The 20,668-nt window shown below is 35.8% G+C and overlaps 1 protein-coding gene across 7 annotated transcripts in view; it reads right to left on the bottom strand.

Moving 5' to 3' along the window:
* Window positions 1-20,668, bottom strand: part of ESR1 (estrogen receptor 1) — a 173,998-nt gene that overhangs the window by 11,106 nt on the left and 142,224 nt on the right. For all 7 annotated transcript variants that reach the window (XM_032443211.1, XM_032443212.1, XM_015858163.2 and 4 more), the window contains 2 exon segments: window positions 16,214-16,352; window positions 346-479 (listed from right to left, as the gene is read on the bottom strand). In XM_032443211.1, the coding sequence (XP_032299102.1) occupies window positions 346-479; window positions 16,214-16,352 (273 nt within the window).

The raw sequence follows: 20,668 nt of genomic DNA, 5'->3' as shown, positions 1-20,668 counted from the left end.
CCTGATACCCTGATTTAGAACCAGCTATTTTCTCTGGATGCCTGAAGTGTGGATCCAGCTACCTCAGTGCATTGTAATGAGGACTTTAACAAGATCTCCAGTGTCTAGTTCAACACCCAGAGGCCCCGATCATCCTCCACACCAGCTGCTCTCAGTGAACCAACCTCTTAAGGTGTTAATTTGCTGGGTTCCATACGCACCACAGTCCCTTCTCTGTCTTGACATCCCTTTCAGTTGCTGCTGCCTCAAAATGGAAACAACACCAGAGACAAGAAGCAGGCAGCACTCAAACCACATGCAGAAGCATTTACAATTACCCATGTGACAGCAAAGCATACCACTTACCAGAATTGAGCAGGATGATGGACTTAAGGCACACAAATTCCTCCCCTTGAAGGTTCATCATCCGAAACCGAGCAGCAGTAGCCAGTAGCATGTCAAAGATTTCCACCATGCCCTCTACACATTTCCCTTGATTCCTGTGTGAATACCATCAAGGAGGAGATATTCACAGCTTTAACCTGGCAGCATGAGATTTTCATTCCCCTGGGTTACTCCCCCCAAATTAGATTTCTCAAACCTCAGAGCACAAGCTAGCATGTGATTTCCTAGTCTATGTTCATTTAATGTATGGAATGAATAAATAAATAAACCCAGTCTTTAAAAAAGAAATCTTAAAATCATAACTTTATCAGCAAGAAGCATTATTATGGTGGAAGATGAGAGACCAATACAGACAAACAAGTCATATTGAGAGCAAAAATTTGTTTGAAACTACATTTTGATGTTTTCATGTTCTACTCATCTTACATTTTATCTTCTTTTTATTTTTCCTTTAATTTACATAGCTCCAATTCCTTGCAAAACATTTCTCCCTATGTTTTGTTCTCATTTCTATTTGGTTTTGCAATCTAAAATGTGTCACCATGCTTCTCCCATTCATTTTTTGTAAGCATCACATCTCCCTACAGAATACACACATTTATGAACTCAGGAAGCACTCGTGAGGCCAAAGTCTTCTCTATATGATTAAACCTACAACTTCACTTTGAAAATGAGCTCCATTTTTACACTACAACATTAAATAAAGTTAAAATAATTGTTTATTTCTGCTCACAACATCAGGTAAGCTCACTCATTTTCATCTTGCACGCCCAACCCACAGTTCAAGAATTAATGCAGACTAAACATAATTTTAATGAAAACTTAATCTGCAAATTTTCTAGTCATGGAATTTTATATCAGCACAACCTTTTACTAAAAATTACATATTCTTAATTTTATTAGGACTTTATGAATGAAAATTTAACATATAAATCAACAAGTGATATGATCTCCTGATTGAAAAATATACTATTTTTTAAATACGAGACAGAACTTTTCAGCTCACTACTGCAGGAAAATGCAAAGGAAAATTCAGATGGCTGTCATATTATAGCTTGTATCACACAGATTAATCATCACTTAATTTCACTGTAACCATGACAGTACTGGCTATGAGCACAGTCAAACCTGTTCCAGTTTCAGGGGGTTGAGTTCTAGCTCTGGATCAGGCACTAAGAAGTGTAAGCATGGAGTAAGGAACAAGTCTCCTAGTCACTGTAACAACAGCATGTGCTCATTAATTTTTCTGTGACAAAGAGATTATTCAGTTTTGGGAATCCAAAGAGCAGGAAGGAACAAGAACTTTAATAAAGGACGATGGTTGCTCTTTCTTGCTGCATGTCCCTATGTCCCTTCTAGGCAGCAGCACACCAAGCACTCTACTCCTCCACACACATTTCACTCAACTTCAGCTCAGAACTGTGATTTTCATTGCATGGCAGGCACCTTGTCACAAGATGCAACATTTAGCAATGCCATTTACATGGTTTTTTCCATCTCTAAATAATTTTACCGAAGAAATAGTGGTTTAAACTGTTGCAGCTTTTGAGATACGACCAGCAGCCCTGATAATTTCATGTATTAAGATCCCCGAGGCTATGGTAGCAAGTGTAGTGTAGAAAGTCTTGCAGTGAGGATTGGCAGATATGCAGACTCAGTGCAATGTTCCACAGAGAGTTTGTGATGCCTTTGGCACCTCATTTACAATGTTCCCAATAATGAGCTGAACTACAGGACTGATCTCAGTCTGTTGCATCTGAACTCATCTTTCCTGAAATTCACAGTTATGCCTCTTGCTTGAAGGCTTTCACTGATCTGATGACTTATCAGTTATAATGTTCACTGCTGGGGGGAGGGGAGAACTCTTTGTTGAAGACCAAAACCTGAACTGGTTGGATTCAGTTATTTTGGTCCTCTGTTTGGGCATTAATAAAATAAACAAAGACAAAGTAATTTTTAGTAGTACCCCTGACAATTATAAAACAAAACATTTAGGCACTCAAAGGAAGATATAAGAATATGAACAGTTATCACTGACTCAAAAATCTGCTTTGGTGCTAAAATTTAAGTTATATTAAAGAAATAATAACAATAATAATAATAATAATAATTTTTAAAAAAATGGGAAATTTTCCACTGCTTCTGGAACAATTTCTATTTTTCCTGTGACTAAAGAAAAATTAACTTTGTGTATACATAATAAAGCCGTGTCAGAGGACTAAAAGCTTTTAATGTTTTTGTGTTAATTTAAATCATACCTGTTACTGAGATTAATTTAATAATCTCGCATTTCAGGTTTATGCAGAAAGTTTCAGAATATCATACAGTAAATGACCATATGAAAAAAAATAACTATAATCTTTATGCTTGGCTAAGACACATACTTGCTTCCTTTAACCCCTCAAACTTCTGCCAGCCAGTGTCTATAACAATTACAAAAATGTTACACAGCCTGAGCAATTTGAAGAGCCAAAAGAATTTGAAAGTAAAATAAAACAAAACCCCCAAAATAAGGCCTTTTAAAATACTTCACGAAATCTCCTGGAATGGATATTTTAATAGCAAAAAAAAAAAAAAGGAATTATTGCTGGGTATTTTTACAAAATATTTCAGTGGTCTGTAGCTTACAAATGCAATATTCCAATGAAGAAATGTTTGCCAACAGGTACAACATATGATAAAAAAATTGTAGTCCTGCAGCCTTTAGTCTATATGCCTTTGTGCCTATTTTCTACCAGATGGATTCATATGATAGATGATAAATAAAAATTATGTAAATTCAAGAGATTCTAAATACTTTCTAATCGCATTTACTTTTGTTATCTACTGAGTGTGAAATACCAAAGAATTCCACAAAGTATATAAGTAGTGCTGTAGGTAGAGTAATATAATTTAGAAGTTTGATATCTCATTGATATCTCATGTGCAAATGCAGTTTTTCTCATTCATTTTCAGAGCAGCTCCAATTCAAGGGAGCTGCAGGAGCTTGCCATCTTTGATAAGCAGACTTCTAATCAAATGCTTTTATTATCTAGGCTACACCACTTGTTTTCTTTGCTAACTATCAAATGCTATCTGAAATACGAATCTCTAGTTCTCCTAAATTGCATTTTAACTTTCTAACATAAGCTGATAGTATTATCATATCTTTACAGCTCTGCATCCCATTGATAGGAAGGCCTATCTAGGAAGGCCTAGATAACATTCCTGGAGGACAAATTAAGTAACAGATGTAAAAACTGCCCTTATATCAACATCATGCTGCTGTTTTTGTGTACTGCCAGCTTATTGAAAACAAAATAAAGGTTTGCTAACTGCAAAATGGCAGACTGTATTCTTGTAATAATTCTTTAGACTTGGCTATCAGGAAATACTTTATTTAATAATTTTTAATATTAAAGGTCCTAAGTTGCTGCATATGAGTGCTGTGCACTTTAGTAAGTCCACTGCATCACTCAAACTGAATGACATTTCCGTATGTCTCTAGTCAAACCTGTTCAAAGCAGGGTCAGCTGTTATCTCAGACTAGCTCACTCTAGGCTTTACTCAGTCTGGTCTTGAAAATATTCAAGGATGAATGCAGAAAGCCTCTTTCAGCTTAATGATGTCCATGACCATTTTTTTCACTCGTATCTAGCCAGAACCTCTTCTGCCTTAACTCCTGTTTCTCAGTCTTTCATCAGTCATATCAATAAAGAGTCTTCCTAACCTCTGAAGAATTTAGAAGGTTGTCAGATATGCTCAAAAGCCATCTCTTGTTCAAGATAAACAAATTTTGTTCTCTTATTTTCTCCACTTGAGGCTCAAGCCCTAACCACCCTTTAGTGATTCTCCCATACATTTGCTGAAATTTTTAACACCTTTCCTGTAATGAGAGGTGCAAAACAGGTTGTGCCATTCCAGATACGGATGAAAGGATTCCATATGAAGGGGAAATAATAATTTTCCTTGCTCTGCTGGAATGGTATCTCCTGATACATCTCAGGATACCGTTGCCCTTCATTGCTGCCATTCTACAGTACTGAACTCATGTCTCAGACTGCTGTTCTTCAGGCCTTTTCCAGCAAAGCTGTTATCCAGCTTGGACAGTAGCAGTGAATTAAGTCTATCACAAGTGCAGGATTCCGCATTCTTCCTTACTGAATTTCATGATGTTCCTGTCAGCCCATTTCTCCATTTCATCTAGGTTCCTCTGTATGGCAACTCAGTGTATCAATTGTACCCCCTAGTTTTGTGTCACCTGGAAATTTAAAGAGTGTACACATGTCCTCCTTTCGGTCATTAACAAAGACAATTAACAGGACACATCCCACAGTAGATTCTTGAGGAAGTCCAGCTATAACTATCATCAAGGTAGAGTATGAACAATTAACTCAGCAGCATAGACAATCAAAGGCAAAACTGTACTAATCACAAAGAAAAAGAAACTGCTAGTGAATGTGGCCACAAATAGGACATTTGGCTACAGTAACCATGAGATGTTACTGAACTCAGGACTGAGAAATGTGCTGGGAAGGCAAACAACAAAACACCTATGACCAAAGATTTCAGAAGCACTTATCAGATTCTGGGCTCCAGATGATCATACTACAATTTCCATACCTAATTACTAGATATTGTTAGAGCCATGATGGGTAAAGCATCCAGGGGAGCTAGAAAACATTTTAAGGAAAATTAATGAAGCGCTCAGGAACAGCTCATCCTACCATAGCAAAAGACCAGGTATTTCATGAGGAGATTCTCATAGCTAAGCAAGGAACTCCTTTGTACATTTAAAGGCAAAAGGTCACATAATAGAAATAAAAGCAGGCAGGAAAGGGTATCAAAGCATTGTTTGAAAATTTAAACCAAAGCTAACTTGAAGCTAAAACAAGTGAGGCATAGAGAGGGTAACAAGAAGGGAATGGAAGTTCAGAAAGAATAGTCAATGAACTGGGAAGGTGGGGGGAAACACAGATTGACTACATGGAATTCACAGAAACAACCAAAACAATTTTGTTTCTGCTGACAGCCAACTATATGTACTGGCTCAACATGGCGGGGACAGACTCATCCAACAGAAGAATGTTGAGAGGCTAGTGAATTTTTCTGAAAATTACTAACTACATAGAGGAGTAACTCAAATCTTTGGAGCCAAATGAAGCTCATTTCAGGGTGCTGAAAGAGCTGGCCCATGTATTTTTTACACTTGGAGATTGAAACCATCCCTGACAAATAGCAGAGGATTGGCTCATCTCTGACAAAAACAAGGAGAATCCACGAAACAGGATTGTGATTGACTGCCCTGATTGACTTCTATGAAAAAATAATTCACTAAATGATCAAAGGGAGTGAGATATGCATAAATACCTCAGATTTGTAAGGCTTTTAGGTTACAGCATTCTTGTCTGTAAGCCAGGATGATACAGACTGAGCAGAAAGACATGGGTGGAATATAAGGTGTATTACCAGACTCAAAAGGTAGCAGTAATGGATTACCATTTACTTTGTGGCAGGTAATGAGAAAAATCTCCTTCAGAGGTTGACTCTGGAGCCAGTGCTGCTTTATCATTTACAAGGATGATGACAAAAAGCATGCCTTCACATTTGTGGATGATACTACATTGGGAGCGGAGTGAGGACGCTACACAGCACAGCCTCAGTACCACGGAGGCTGTGAATCCACAGAAAACTCATTAAGTTCAACCAGAAGCACAAAATCCTGCACCCAAGGACAAATAAGCTCATGGATCAATTCAGATTAGAAATATTCTAGACTGATTTGCAGCCTTGTTAGAAAATGGTTCCAAATTAAATTATATTTATTTAAAAAAAAATAAAAATAATAAGCCAACAGCATGCTCTCATTGTGTATAGAAATTATTTAAGGATGAATGTGACCAGAACAAGAGAAGTAGTCCTGCCCTCACCTGTGCTCTACCTGTGTCCTGTCTCAGGTCTCTCAGATCAGGAAGGATGTTGGCTGTCCCCTCTAACTGGAGGTGGTCAGAGGCATGTAGCATGCCTGTAAGAAGGAGTTGAGCCATTTGGATCTGTTCAGTCTAGTGATGAGATAAAGTATGTACTGGAGGAGACAGCCAAAATTGCAGTCCAAATTGGCTAGCAGGGGCACTACAAACTGGGTGGAACCAAGCTCTTCCAGGAGCAGTGAATGTTAAAGTGAAAAACAAGTAAATGCTGCAAGCTACAGCATGCAAGGTTAAGTCTGGACTGTAGGATGGTGTTGCAACCCTGAAACAGATATCTATAAAGGCTGTGCATTCTCCTCCTTTCAAGACTCTTCTAGACAGTCACAGCTGGCATAAGCTGGTGTTGGCAGTACTCTTGCTACAAGGAGCAGGTTGGACACAATGATCTGCAATCAATATTTTTGTTTCTAAGTGAATTGCTGGAGAAGAACCTGAAAGAGTTTGGTTTCTGAGGGTGTGACCAGAAGCAAGAATTTATTACTAGTTTTGAGATTTTTAACCAAGAATCCATACATGCAGCCAACACCTGCATAAGTAATAGAGGCAATCTTTCCTGTACTATTGCAGTGGTTTCAAAAGTTAAGCCTTTTTTTTTTTTCTTCAGTTAATGAATAAATCTAGCACAGAATACAAAACAGAGAAGAAAAAATTATAAAGTTAACTCTCCTCGTTGACAATTTCTTTATCAGCTTTATCTTGGACTGTATTATGGAAAAACGCTTGGAAGGAGTATGATTCTTTCTATTCATAATAATTTGCTCATTCTCATATGGTTTCCAAGCATTTAATTCTTCTTATATCTTATTACCATACTTTTTTCATATTCAATTTGGATTTATTATTAATTCATTAAATTATTCAGTCATGGAATAAGCAGGACAGTATTTATCTCTCCAGAGACAAGGATAAATATTCAGAGGAAGAAACGTTAACATGAGAGTGCATGTTTTTCAGAATCATACCATCAAATATTAATTTTGCTTTCTTTTTCTATTATTTTTGGGGGTGTGGGAGTTAACTAAAATCTTTTTCAGTTGATTTACAATACTGTTACAGTAATTATTTCTTGGTGTTTAAACAAATAGAATATTTTTGGCTACTTATTCAGAAATACATGCCATTGCTGTCAGTGCATGAATCACGGTCTGAGAATCACTCCAATCTCCAGGCATTTGGAGAAGTACTGGACTGGAAGTAACACAGTTCAACGTGGAATTAAGTTTTTTTCCTTCAGGAGTTGCTTGAATCAGACATTTTCCAATTAAGAAATAAAACTGAAATATCAGTTGCAAACATAATTCTGAGGGAGGAAAACAGACACAATCAGAAGGGACCACTAAAAGCAAAGTTGTTTTTCTACCATTGAGCAGTGTAGTTATATTCCTATTTTTTCTTATAGCAAGAAAGTGACCTATCCTTTGAATTACTGCCACTGGTGTTATCACTTCTGCAAAACAAATTCCAAAAAAGTGGTTGTTCATGCACAGCAGCAGTTTTCACCTGACATGGTTATATTTCTTCTATAGCACCACAGCAAAAATTAGGATTGAGTCTAAGGCTCAGATAGGCAATTTCTACCTTTTCCAGTAGTAATGAAATTACCAACTCATCATCCTCTGAGATTTACTAATATTTTCTGATACTTGTTTGCTCCTTGAGCAAACTGAATCAAAAAAAGTGGCTCATTAAAAGACCAAATGAGAGATTTTAAAATATAGAAAAGCAAGAAAAAGAAATTGGAGAAGACTGGGAACAGTTGAAGGACAGATATAGCAACCATGATGTCTAGTGCTGTTTTCCAAGTACACTAAACCTGTCCAACATTTCAACAACTTTTTAATGTTCTATCTTTCAAGCTATTACTACAGGCTATATGTACCTTTGGCACAATATATAATTGTTATAAACATTAATGTATTCTATAAATGGCCATTGACACTTCCTAATCCTATGTGAAGTGAAGTACTAACACAGCTTGATGAAGAATTCTGTCAGGAAAACTCCATCTGTAGAGGTTTTAAGAAAAAATCAAACACATCCATCTGGATGCCTAAAATGCTGCCAAATGCCTTTGGTTAACTACTTAACTAATTGAGGATTTCCCTTTTTTCTACAACGATATGTTCTGTCAATAATTAAAAGATAGGGAAAACATTATTCACAATATAATTTACTTCAGACCATCCTGCATTTAACAAGTGGGAGGGGAGGAAAGCAGAAGGGAGGAGAGAGGAAGAAATGAGAAGAGACCTACAAAGATCACCAAGTTCAACTGTTAGACTACTCTAGAACTAACATAAAGTAATGTGTTTATTTATCCAAATGCTTCTTAAACACAGAAGGGAATAGGGCATCAACCATCCCTCTAGGAAGTTTGTTCTATTGTCTAACTACCATCCCAGTAAAGTTTTTCCTAATGTTTAGCCTGAACCTCCTATGAGGCAGCTCTGAGCTATTGCCACACATCCTGACACTAGATACCTGGAAGAAAAGAGCACCTTATCTCCAGGGTGACTTGACCTTGCTTCCATCTCTTTTATGCTTTCTATTTATACCTGAATTGTTTCATCAGCTTCTTATTCATTCCTTTAGGCCTTTTGGCTCTTCTGCTTGACATCCCGCACGTCATGAAGAACCATTCTTAAGTGTAAAGGAGGTGATCCTTGAAAATCAACCAGCTCTCCTGAATCCCTTTTCTTTCTAGGCCTGTATCTCACAAAATCCTTCCAATCCAGACCCTGAAAAATCCAAATTCAGAACATGCTTCTTGATCATCTAGCTAAGTCTGCCCCTGATGTTCTCACTTCTGATCAGTTCTTTCTTTTTTGTAGCTAAGAGATGCAGTGAAGCATCTCCTCATATCAGCTCTAAGGACATCTCTGTTATGAATTTATCAGCAAAGCAATCAAGAAAGCCCCTGGATTGCTGGTGCCTTGCTGGATTGTCCCTCTAGAAGCACATTTATCCTGACCTAGAGCTACACAGGTAGCTTCTCATCCATCCCTAGCAAGAACTTCAAGCATTTCCGTTGCTCACTTACACACAGGGCAACTTCCCTCCCTTGCTGTTCCAGCCTGTCTTTACTTATGAGTCTCTACCCATTAACTCTAGCTGTCCAGATGGGTGAGCTCTTTTATCTTGTCCCTGTATTCCCAGTCCTGCAATAGCACATAATCCTCTGATATTTCCTGCTTGTTCCCCATACCACATGCATTAGTGTACAGCACTTCAGAGATGCATTCAATTGCATAGGTTTCACAGAAAATGTACAACAGCTTCCCTTATTGTCCTGTAAACATTTCCTTATTTGTGTTCAGACACTTAGGATGGACGATGTTCTACTTCCAAGGTCTCTCTTGTCCATACAACTCGCAACCCTTTTCTTGACAGCCTAGTCTGCTACCTTCCTCATTTGATTGTTGATTATCATCTGCATCATTCCCAGTTTAAAGCTTCTTTTACCAAGATGGCCAGCATGTCTTCCTCCTCTTCCTAGCTATCTCATTCCTCAGAGTACGTCCAATGATCACAAAAAATGAACTGTTTTTCGCATCAGCTGTGCAACCAATTGTTGACCAATAGGAGATCTGTTCACCCTTCCTCAAGCCCCTATCCACTACAGTGAACTGGCCACTGGGGCCCCCATGCTCTTGACTCTTGCCCTCAGAACCATACAGTTGTGACTGCCTTTACTTGCTTGATCAACAGAGGATCTTCTGCATTGTCAGAAAAACAGTACATACACATGTAAACAGTGGTGAATCAGGTCTGAAACATATAGACAATTAAATAACGAGGCACCTTTTTCGTTATTATTTTTTGAGGTAAAGGGTGACGTTAAATGGATCCAAAAATAAAGCAGGAAAAATCTCAAAACCACTGTTACAGTAATTATAAGAATGTTAATGATTAATTATTTTAGCAGTTTATAACATTTAGATTAGTAAAAGTACAAGAATTGTCTGAAAAATGTTATATTGATTGACAGGAAGATCTCGCTCTGAAATACCTTAAGGCCAAAAGTACTTCAAAATTCTCTCTATTGAAATTGGTAAGAAAGTTTCATTTTGCAAAGATCAGCATCACAATTCAGCATGACCTAGACCTAGAGACTGATCTTCCAAGGTCAGAGTGACTAGATGAAGAAGTAGTATTGGAAGTTATGTAGGAAATAAGGGATATCTTAAATACTGAAATGATTTCATTCTCTCTGAAAACTTCTGAGTCTACAGAACCAGAGAGGGAATCTCTTTTTCTAAAGACTTAAAACTGTGAAGATCATGAAATAGTGGAAGATTTTATTGTTTTGAGTGTTGTGGTGTTTTGTTTTGTTTTTTTGTTTTTTGTTTTTTTTTTTTAAAGAGTTTATCACTTTGACAATTATCCTGCACTTCCCTAAGCTCTGGAAGGGTTCCTCTTAAATAAGCCTAGGTTTTCTAAATTGCAGTATCTACAAAAAAAGTTGTCTTTAATTTTTTTTCCCAAGATCCAGAAGAGACTCACATTTATAGTAACCACAACTGATTCCTTTTGCATTTATTTGTGTTTAATTATGTCTCTTGGAACACATATGTATATGTATGTACTTAAGTTTTCTTGGATCTACAACACAGTAACAGATCTCAAAATTCAACAATAAAATAAAAGGGAGAAATTAAATTATTTCCAGAGATACTATAGCTACCTACATGTTGATAAAATCAGCTCTATTAGGTAAGCAGCCTTATGACAGGATGATTGAGTTGAGTTTCCAGTGCAGAATTTATTGTTTTAATTAAATAAAACACAGTTATTTTTTATGGTTTTTGAAGTGCAAATTTCAGCATCTTTTCTTCATGTGGGCCTTTTTCTATGAAATGATAACAGCAGTAGGTCACTAATGAAGTGTTCTGACTCAAGCATCCATGTCTACTCTGCTTCCATTTTCCCAGTAGTAAGTCAAAGGTAACTAATGCATTTGTAGCCACACAAGGCTAAATAAATAAATAAATGGACAGAGAGATACAATTGTCCGTTTACTTAAGTGGAAGACTAACTAAGAGCATGACATTCCGAGACAGCTGGAACATTTGAGAAGGTGAGGGAGTGGCAAAGCACACTGCAAATTTGTCCTGATTCTGTTCTACTGTATTCAACTTTCTGAATGTGCCACTCATAAAAAAACTTGACAATCTTCAGAACTGTGAGAAATTTCTCAGCATATAAAATATTTCATGAAAGCTATGAAAGTAACATTACATCTGCTGCAGAATCATATAGTGAATGATTCAAGTTTTTATGATATTCATGCTATCTGCAGTTTGAAGAGATCAGTGGCTGCCTGAATATTGATCAACACAATGGTCAGTAAAGTGAAAATACTTTGATTTCTTTCACATGAGAAAGAGAACTAAAAATTCATCAAATCCTGGAAGAGGATGTGAACAGTTTCCAAATGAAATGACTACTATATTTGTCCATAGAAAAACACAAAGAACCTGTTATAAACAGCAAATATTGAATACATTTAACTGATGTTTTTTTTAGCACTCTAGAATAATTTGTGCTAGAAATTTTTGCCATAATGATTAAAAAAAAAACACTGGAACGTAAAATGTGAACAGCAGGACTGATTCATATCAAATGTGTATTTATCCCTAAGCTAGGTATGCAGGTATGTAGATCAGCTAAGTTGAAGTGATTTCCTCCAGTGCTAGATTGGGAAAGGTAACACGTGGATTACTAGACTTTTTCTCAACTTGCTCATGGCTTCACACCATTCTTATCATCCCTGCTTTGTTTTTCTTCTTCAACTGAGCTTCATAGACAGATAAGTCAATCTACTTAGTAATCCTTTGTTTCAGAGCTTGTCTGTGCCTGCAGTCTCACTGGGTACCTTGTCTGTTTTTACAATACTCCGTCTTAACAAAAATCAGAAAAGCACAGACTTACACAATGAAATACCAAGGTTCTGGTAATTTGCTGTGTTTGGTTTTTTTTGTTTTCCTATTGTAACAATTTCTATGAGGGGAGCTGCAGTCTACTTACTTTTCAGCTGCTAGTGAGCAAAGAATTGCTGATTCCATAAAACTGACTATTACAACAGCAAGATGGAAAGATCAACTCAGGGTGCAGCACATGAAGTTTAGGATTTTTCTCTTTCTATATGCATCAGTTTCCATTTTTCTATAATAAATTTGTATATTGTTTAATAACTTTTGGAATACCTGCCTTGTCAACACGCCTGGTAATTTCTGAAAAGAGCTCCCTCATGGCTATGATACATAGCTTATCCTTGGAAAACTGTCTCTGACTTCTTACCGCTATGTCATGTTTATTCAATCCTCAGCTAGTTCTCTCTTTAGACTGCATCCTATCAGTTCCCTATAATGGTCAGCAGGCTTGATGGATTGAAATTCCATCAACTTTTAAAAAGCATCACTGTATTTCCCATTTTCCTGGTACTGAGGATGATTCAGGTGAGAAGTCATGCTCTTCAGTTAGCAGTTTAGCTATTTCTGCCATGAGTTTCTTTAGAAATATGTTTCAAAACAATCTCTGATCTGCGTGACATTTCCATGTAGCAAATGCTTCAAAAATATAATAACATACAACTTCTCCTTATTCCTGAAGAAACATTACATTTTCCTCAAAGTTATAAACAGCCTATTGTCAGTTCTGACAAACTTCAGCCCTGGTCTGATGACATTTTTAAGGTCTAGCTTCTTGGGAACCCTCCAAACGGGAAACATCTGGTTCATCCCACTGCAAACTTGAGTCTTTACTCTTAGATTTGCCTCAAACATGACACTAACTATTAAAAACTGCATATAAAATTTGCATTTATCCTGGGTTCCTTTTAGTTTGTTGCATCAGATACTGCACATTAAATGTAAGCTCTGTGAATGCACTATTGTTGTTCCTAATCAGGGTTAATTTTCTAATCTGTAATTATTGTCATTTGAGCCACTTTAATAGCATCAGTTGTACGCTGCCAAAATGTGCTAACTGTGACTGGCAGACTGCTGAAAGTCCTGATCTTGAACCAAGACACAAGTGTTTAGGCAATGCATTAACTGAACAAGAAAAAGTGCTTTACCTCACAGAATGTCCAATCTAATTACAAAGCAGAGTGGGAATAGAAAGGGATAATGTGATGATACTCAGCCATACAGAAAGCTGTAGTATAAACATACTGACAGCTTAACTGTTACGATTTTTTTGTTGTTGTTGTTGTTTTTTTCTTTTTATAAAACAAGGCAAAGCAAAATTTCAAGACACTTAAAGTGAGGAACAAAGAGCTACTTTAGAGATACTTCCAAGGAATCTTCTAATTGTGAATAGTTATGTAAGAAAATTATAGATGTACTTATAAGAAAATGTAACCAGTAGAAGGTCACAGAATGGGAAAAGAAGATTGCTTCTCTAAGATATCTTCAGAGAAAAAATAAATGGATGTTTCATATGATCCAAGTAGGAGGAGTAAGCTGCAAGAATAAAAATTAGATTTGCTCAAAAAAAGGCAAAGAAGGAATGGTATTTTTATAGTGTTTCAGACAGATATGAGCCAGGCAAGACTGTATTTATCTAGCCAAGACGGAAAACGTTCCTGTAATAAAACTTGAAGTGACCTGAGCTTTACATACAGATGTATACAAATGACAATCTGTCAGACAGAAAGAATCTGTCAGATACAAGATAATCCTGAATGTGAAAAATGAGAGATGACAAATCAGAAAGGGTGCCCAGCACCGGCAGGTCATTGAGGCAGAGGCCAAGTGTTGTGTTGTGAAGCTCCATATTAATTAGATTGAACTTGCACTAAGTCCACAAAAACATAGGTTAGAGACAGACCAAGGTTTTAATATCTGTTGCTGGTGACTCTGGATGATAGCTGAGATTTAAATTTGTATTTGCACATGCCTTTAACTGCATAGATCAGATAACAGGCTAAGAGTGGTGGAGATTCAGAACAGAAGTCAGTGAATGAAAATACTGGAAAAAGAGAGTACATATCCTGTAAAGAATATGCTAAGGGTTATGGAGAAAAGCACAGATGAAAGAAAATTTATGTACTGAATTCACCTTTTCGATTATTTTAGCCACTCAGTCAGATTGTTTCATTACTTAGATAACAGAAAAAAATGGATCAAATAACTTTTGCACTCTTCCTCTAATGTTCTCCCAAACATTTGCTGTAGAGGAAGGAATTCACTGATTCAGGCAATGAACTGTCTCTGTCTTTCCCTTTCAAATCTACCAAATAATGTATAGGTACCCTACAACATTCTCAAAAGGAAATACACCTAAATCAATTTGTCATATAAAATTATTGTTAGCACTAATTCATTATGACATAAGTATTAAACTATTAATCATATCAGTACACCCCAGAGTCAGCAAATATCCCTACCATGTAAGGTGAAGCCAGTATACTATGCCTTATAAACACATTTCTTCTTATTTGAAAATGAATTCATTTTCTCCTCTAAAGTAATATGTAGCTCCACTTAGATGAAATTCTTTCCTTTAATCCAGCAGAGATTAAGCTGTTCAAATCAACTGCTCAAATGCTATTTTATTCAGAGCATGGGATTTTTAGCTGAGGAAGACCAAAGTTTCAAAAGTTTCCCTAGCTCTTTTTCTTAGCTGACAATGACACCATGGCTCTGTTCTTCAGTTTGAAGTTTTTTCCTCACAGCATACATTATGCAATTCGGGTCATATGAGTTAGTCTTTGAAGCTAAATTGCAATTTGCAGTTTTTAATAATATGGTGTATTTACTTTCCTGTGGTACATTTTTTTTTCTTTTTTTTTTCTTTTTTTTTTTTTTTTTTTATTTAGAGAACGAAAAGAGAAACAGTTTTTCTGCTAGCACCAACTTTGGTTCATTCACCCAAGTAATGTTTGCAGATGCTGAAGGCGCTGCCCTTGACACTTTGCTGCCGTCCCTCTGTTGCAGCTCAGTGCCCCTGCAGCTACGCAGGGGCATGCAGAGGCATGGCTAGATCAAAGCTGCCTCACTCCATGTTTTGGTCTGCACTGGAGTGACCAATGCCCACACACAAGCTCTCTACTGCCAACTTTGCTATCTCAGTGTCTTCAACAGAAAAGCACTAGTAATAACTAATACCACTCTTCCATCCTAACTCTTCCTGGCCTTGCCACACTCTTCTGCCAAAGCCCTTGCTCACTGTTCAACACTCTCAAGGCTGAAATTTTTCATGAGTTGAGTTTGAATGGAAATAACAAGAATTCCTGCTTTGATTTTGTGAAGACAACCAGCTAAATTCCAGGATATTTTTGTATAGCAGAGCTACATATTTTTATCTCTCACTTAGAAACATCTAAAGCATCTCAATAAGACTGGCTAAAAAAGACTTACATAGAACAGCATTTAACTCCAGTGGAAAGGAGAAAAAACCAAATGCAAATACATCAGATAATAACATTGATCCATCAAGATTTTCTTCAAAAATTATGGCTAATTGCTTGAATAAACCAATTCTAATTAATACTGACTGAGGATTTTAGGTAAGTAGAAGTAATTACATGGATGAAAGTGATTAGTGTTCCAGATTTGTATTAAATTTAATTTAGTTTGGCAACAAACTACAGATTATAAGAGGAATTTTTAGTTGCCTTTGAAAAAAAGTAACTCCAGCTGCAGATGACTTTCAGATGTTTTCCTTGTCTTAATGAGTTATCTGATAATTTCTAGGTTTTTTTTTCTGCCAGTGTTCCTCTGCAGTTCTATAATGCTTTATGACATACCATCAAATTGTAGTATCAATGAGGTAACTAAAAACTAAAAATTAATCTGATTGCAGTAGATGCAAATTAATTTACTTAAATAATGAACAGCAAAACACAGACTTACCTGTCCAGTAATAGATTAGGTGCAAATAAAAGCTTTCCCGGGTGTTCCATGGAGCGCCAGACTAAGCCGATCATCAGTATCTCTAACCAGGCACATTCCAGTAGATGGACCTGATCATGGAGTGTTAAATCCACAAATCCTGAAAGAATAAATTGGAGACAGTAAATTCCACTTTTGTAAGCGGAACAACAGCATCCAGAGAACCAGGTAAAAAAGTACATTGGACCTAGATAACAAAGAAAAAAACAGTAAAAAGGATTGTATCTTCTCCAAACGTTCTTGTTGAATTTTATGTATTGTTGGGTCCACTGTGTCTCCAGTCTACAAAACATTTAACCTTTTCTAGCTCATGGTTGTGTCCTAATGGCATCCTGTCCCAAGATCAAGGTAAGAGCCAGTTGAGCAGCACCATCCCTTTGCTAGTAGCCTGGAAAAATGGGCACACACAGCTAAAAAGGAGCAGCCATATGCAGAAGTTTCATAATGCCTAGATTATGATGGTGGGAAAATGGGAAATTGCCTTTTTAAAAATGGAAGGATAGCGCTGGTCAACTAATCCCAGAACAATACCAGCAAAATACTGTTTTACAGACTTGTGAACCATTCATCATACTGCAAGTGCAGTGAGGAAGTGAGCCTAACGCAGCATTTCAAATAAATCAGTAAACAAGCGGTTAGCACAATTCAAATGTTCCAATGAGGCATTTTCTTTATATATTGGGTTATATCACCTAGAGGAAGGAGATTAACTCTCTTAATCTGTGTTTAAACAATGCAAGAAACAAGGAATGCAAAATGAGGTGGCTTATAGCAATGCAAAATACAAATATGCAATAATCTATGTGCCTGTTTCATTGAACAGATGATATCATTCCGTCTTTGAGAATACCACTCTTCAAGATTACTTTCATCCCAAATATGTGGAAATTGAAGTGGAAATTGTATCTCAGCATAACTTTCTGTAGTAATATGAGCTTGCTAATAGTGAAATGTGTAGAATTTCCCTCTAAACTGATATTATTTATCCTTTACTCATTGTTATGTGTAAAATGTATTTTTGATCTTTTTTTTTTTTTTTTTTTACAAGTGCATTTAATTCATATTAGTCTTCAGAACACAAGTTCACAAGTTACAGAGTAAACTACCATATCATCCCATTAAATGACAATGTTTCTACTTTACTGTTTTGTTCTCACTGGAAGTATATAACCTGTCTTGCTCTTATTTTTTATTTTTTCAAGATAAAACTTAAGATACATTTCCAAAGTCAAATTTTGTGCTATGAAGTATTGATTTTGAAATAAAAAAAGAAGAAAATGAATAAAAAAAAGCTCACAAGAACTTAGAAAATATGTTTTTCAGAACAGTTGATGGTACAATTATTTTTTAATGAGAACAACTAGGATCTAATCAGTCCATTTGTACACAATCATTCAAATAAATAAAATAAAATGTAAACAGCTCCTATGTTTCCTAAATAAAACTCATCTATCAAACACTGGGAATGGATTTAGACAATTGCATTACCTGCTATTTTTATGGAGGCAGTAATTCTTTAAATAGAAAAAAAAAAAAAAAAGAAAAGAGAAAAGAAAAGAAAAGAAAGAAAAGACAAAAGCTTTGTCTTTCTTTTTTTTTCCTTGTATTTTTCCATGTATTACCAAAAGATGAGCTTCAGATGTTGCAGTGGTAAAATGGCATTTGCCTGAGTCACCAAACAGCCTGAAGCTGAAACTTAAAGTAGTTTCTTTAATAACTACAAAGCATTGATTACAACTCTCAGGAATGAAACGAGCAGAAACAAACAGTTGTTTATAGACAGAGCACAAACAACACTGTTTTCCCTCTTAAGTATTGCTTTGGTATCACAGCACGTAATATAATATTTTTATCTAAGACTGAAGAGAACCACATCAACACAGGGACACGCACACGAGTGTAGTATTTGAAGTTGTCAGTCAGTGGATATCAGCCAGCAATATTGGCATCATTTCACATGGTAGTGCATCCTTCTGCAACAGAAGATTTTTTAAAGCGTTTCAGAAAAAACAAATTTGTTGCCGTTGTGCTAATTCACTTTATTATATAACTCTGGTCCTTGTATAATATGCTGGATGCTAAAATGTTTGTCAGTAAAGTTAGAAACACAACTTAAGTCTACTTTCAATTGATATGCAAGAACAAAATCACTTTTAACTAGTCTTTTTCTTCAAAGCACATGAAAAAAACTTAAGGATGATATCAACAGACATTCAAATCCCAGGAAGAAACTGAACACAAAGTATTAGTCTTTTGAGCTGAAAAGAAGCTGTACATTACAAAGCAACTGAGCAGTAAGGAATAGGAAAGATCTTTATACAAAGAGGTTCTTTTTTCAGTATAATTGTCCTTCCTCCATTTGCTTAGCTCTTCAGACTATCTTGGACTGCCTTTTACTGTAAAATTTCAGAATGCAGAGGTTAAGTGATCTGGACAAAAACTAAAGAGAAAAAAGTAGAAAAGCAATCACCTGTCTTGTTTAGTAAAGGAGAAATATTTTGTTAGCCTGCTCTGAGAATAGAAAAATACTTCATAGCAATGATAAAATCTTTTCAAGTAGCTAAATATGAATACTTCACATTAAAAAGTTCTAAAAGAATTGGTCAACAACATTCTTGGTACCTGGCATATTAAATGTTATTTTAGTGAATTTTCAGAAAATTAAGATGAAAAAGAAACTGATGGTGTGTCTGTATTTGAAAAGATTAAACGATCCATCAATTTGACATCTTTGGGCTCTATAATAAAACAGCCAACACAAAAGCCTTGATTGCTGAAGGTGTAAATCTGTAATATAATAATGCACATCAACTGTAATTCACGGAAATCTTAGCAAATAGACTTGATGGCTTTCATTATGAGTTTAGTAGATAAAAATACGTTTTGATGAAACAGACTTTAACAAGATATTTATTTTCATAAAAACATAAAACAGATTAACTGAATTCAAATATTTTAAATTACATATGAAGAAGAGTAATTAAGTATTTCTAGAACCCCATACAGCTTACTTCTTTGCCCTGGCCATTTTTTTTCCATGATGACAAAGGAAAAGGCAAAAACTGTAGTTAAGTTGGCAGGACAGTAAGTGGAAAATAATACAATAAGCAGGTTAGTAGTGTCAGAACATAGATCACTTACTAGCTTCATTAAAAGACAAAACAAAACAAAACAAGGAATAAAAAAAAAAATCTAACCTTGTAAAGAGAGAAATTTTAAACCAAGAACATTAAACTTGTATATAAAATTTAACAGTAACAACTCTAAAGAGAACTTGGAAATAATGGAGAATTTTTCCCAATATGAAGCTGCATCTACAAAGAGAAGGAACTTCATAAAACTCCATGGAAACTCCAAGAGGGTAATGAAGTTAGCTAAATTACCTCTGTGCTACCTGATTCTGATAACCATTCTTGGAAGAAAAGAAGATAGACAGAATGATTAAAAACAAAAATAAAATAGGAAAAAGGTCAAAATGATAAAGCGTTGAAAAACATGCCCTCTAGTGAGAAATACCAGGAATTTTGTTACACTTTAAGCCAAATAGGTTAAGGGGGTTGAAGGTTTGCATTTTATAAATATAAAGAAAAAGGCATTACAAAAAATACTGTCATAACTTACAGAAGCTCATACTTTAATGTGCTCCAAGCCAGACTAAAACTGAGAGGACCATTCTTGACAAATGAAGCAGTTATTATCTGAGCAACATAATAAGGTTCTGTGAATTTGCTGTCATTCAAAATGCTAATCAAGATTTAATTATTATTTTAAGACATTCTCTTGTTCAAGCAAAATTGTTCAGAATAATGTTACAAGAGGGTAAATTAAATGATGAATAAATCATTACTCACTTCATCATTTAGAGCATCCTGCATTTTAATGTTACCAAAATTATGTGTTGACGTGCACTGCATTCCCAAATAGTGTTTTTTTAATGCTGACAAGTTTATAAAGAAAATGTTGAATTCTGAATTTTCGGGTACTACACTTTAAGGAAAGAGAAAGACCTTCACTTCACTGGTGATAAATTAATTGTAGTTTATATACATAAACTATATTTGGTTCCATTTAGTGGACTCACCAATTTCATGGTATTTTTATATATATGAAAACCCTGTGTGGCCAAAAACCACAGAGCCATCCACACATCTTGTGCCTGCCAGGAACAAAACAGTCGTGGATTAAAAGCCTTGCCTAGACCATCCCTATTTAATTTACAGACAAATTAACAGTACTTTTGAGGGACTGCCTACACTGAGCACAATAATTGTTCCATGAGCTCTTGTATATATGTGGAAATATGAACTTCTGAAAAGCCAGAAAGGTGTTCTGAGCATTCAGCTAAGAGTAGGTGGCAATTATATTGGTTATATGCAAAACAAACAAATAATCAAAAACACCGGAAACTGAAACTAA

Source organism: Coturnix japonica, chromosome 3 (assembly GCF_001577835.2).
Source record: "Coturnix japonica isolate 7356 chromosome 3, Coturnix japonica 2.1, whole genome shotgun sequence".
NCBI lineage: Eukaryota > Metazoa > Chordata > Aves > Galliformes > Phasianidae > Coturnix > Coturnix japonica.
This window is presented reverse-complemented; position numbering and strand designations above follow the sequence as displayed.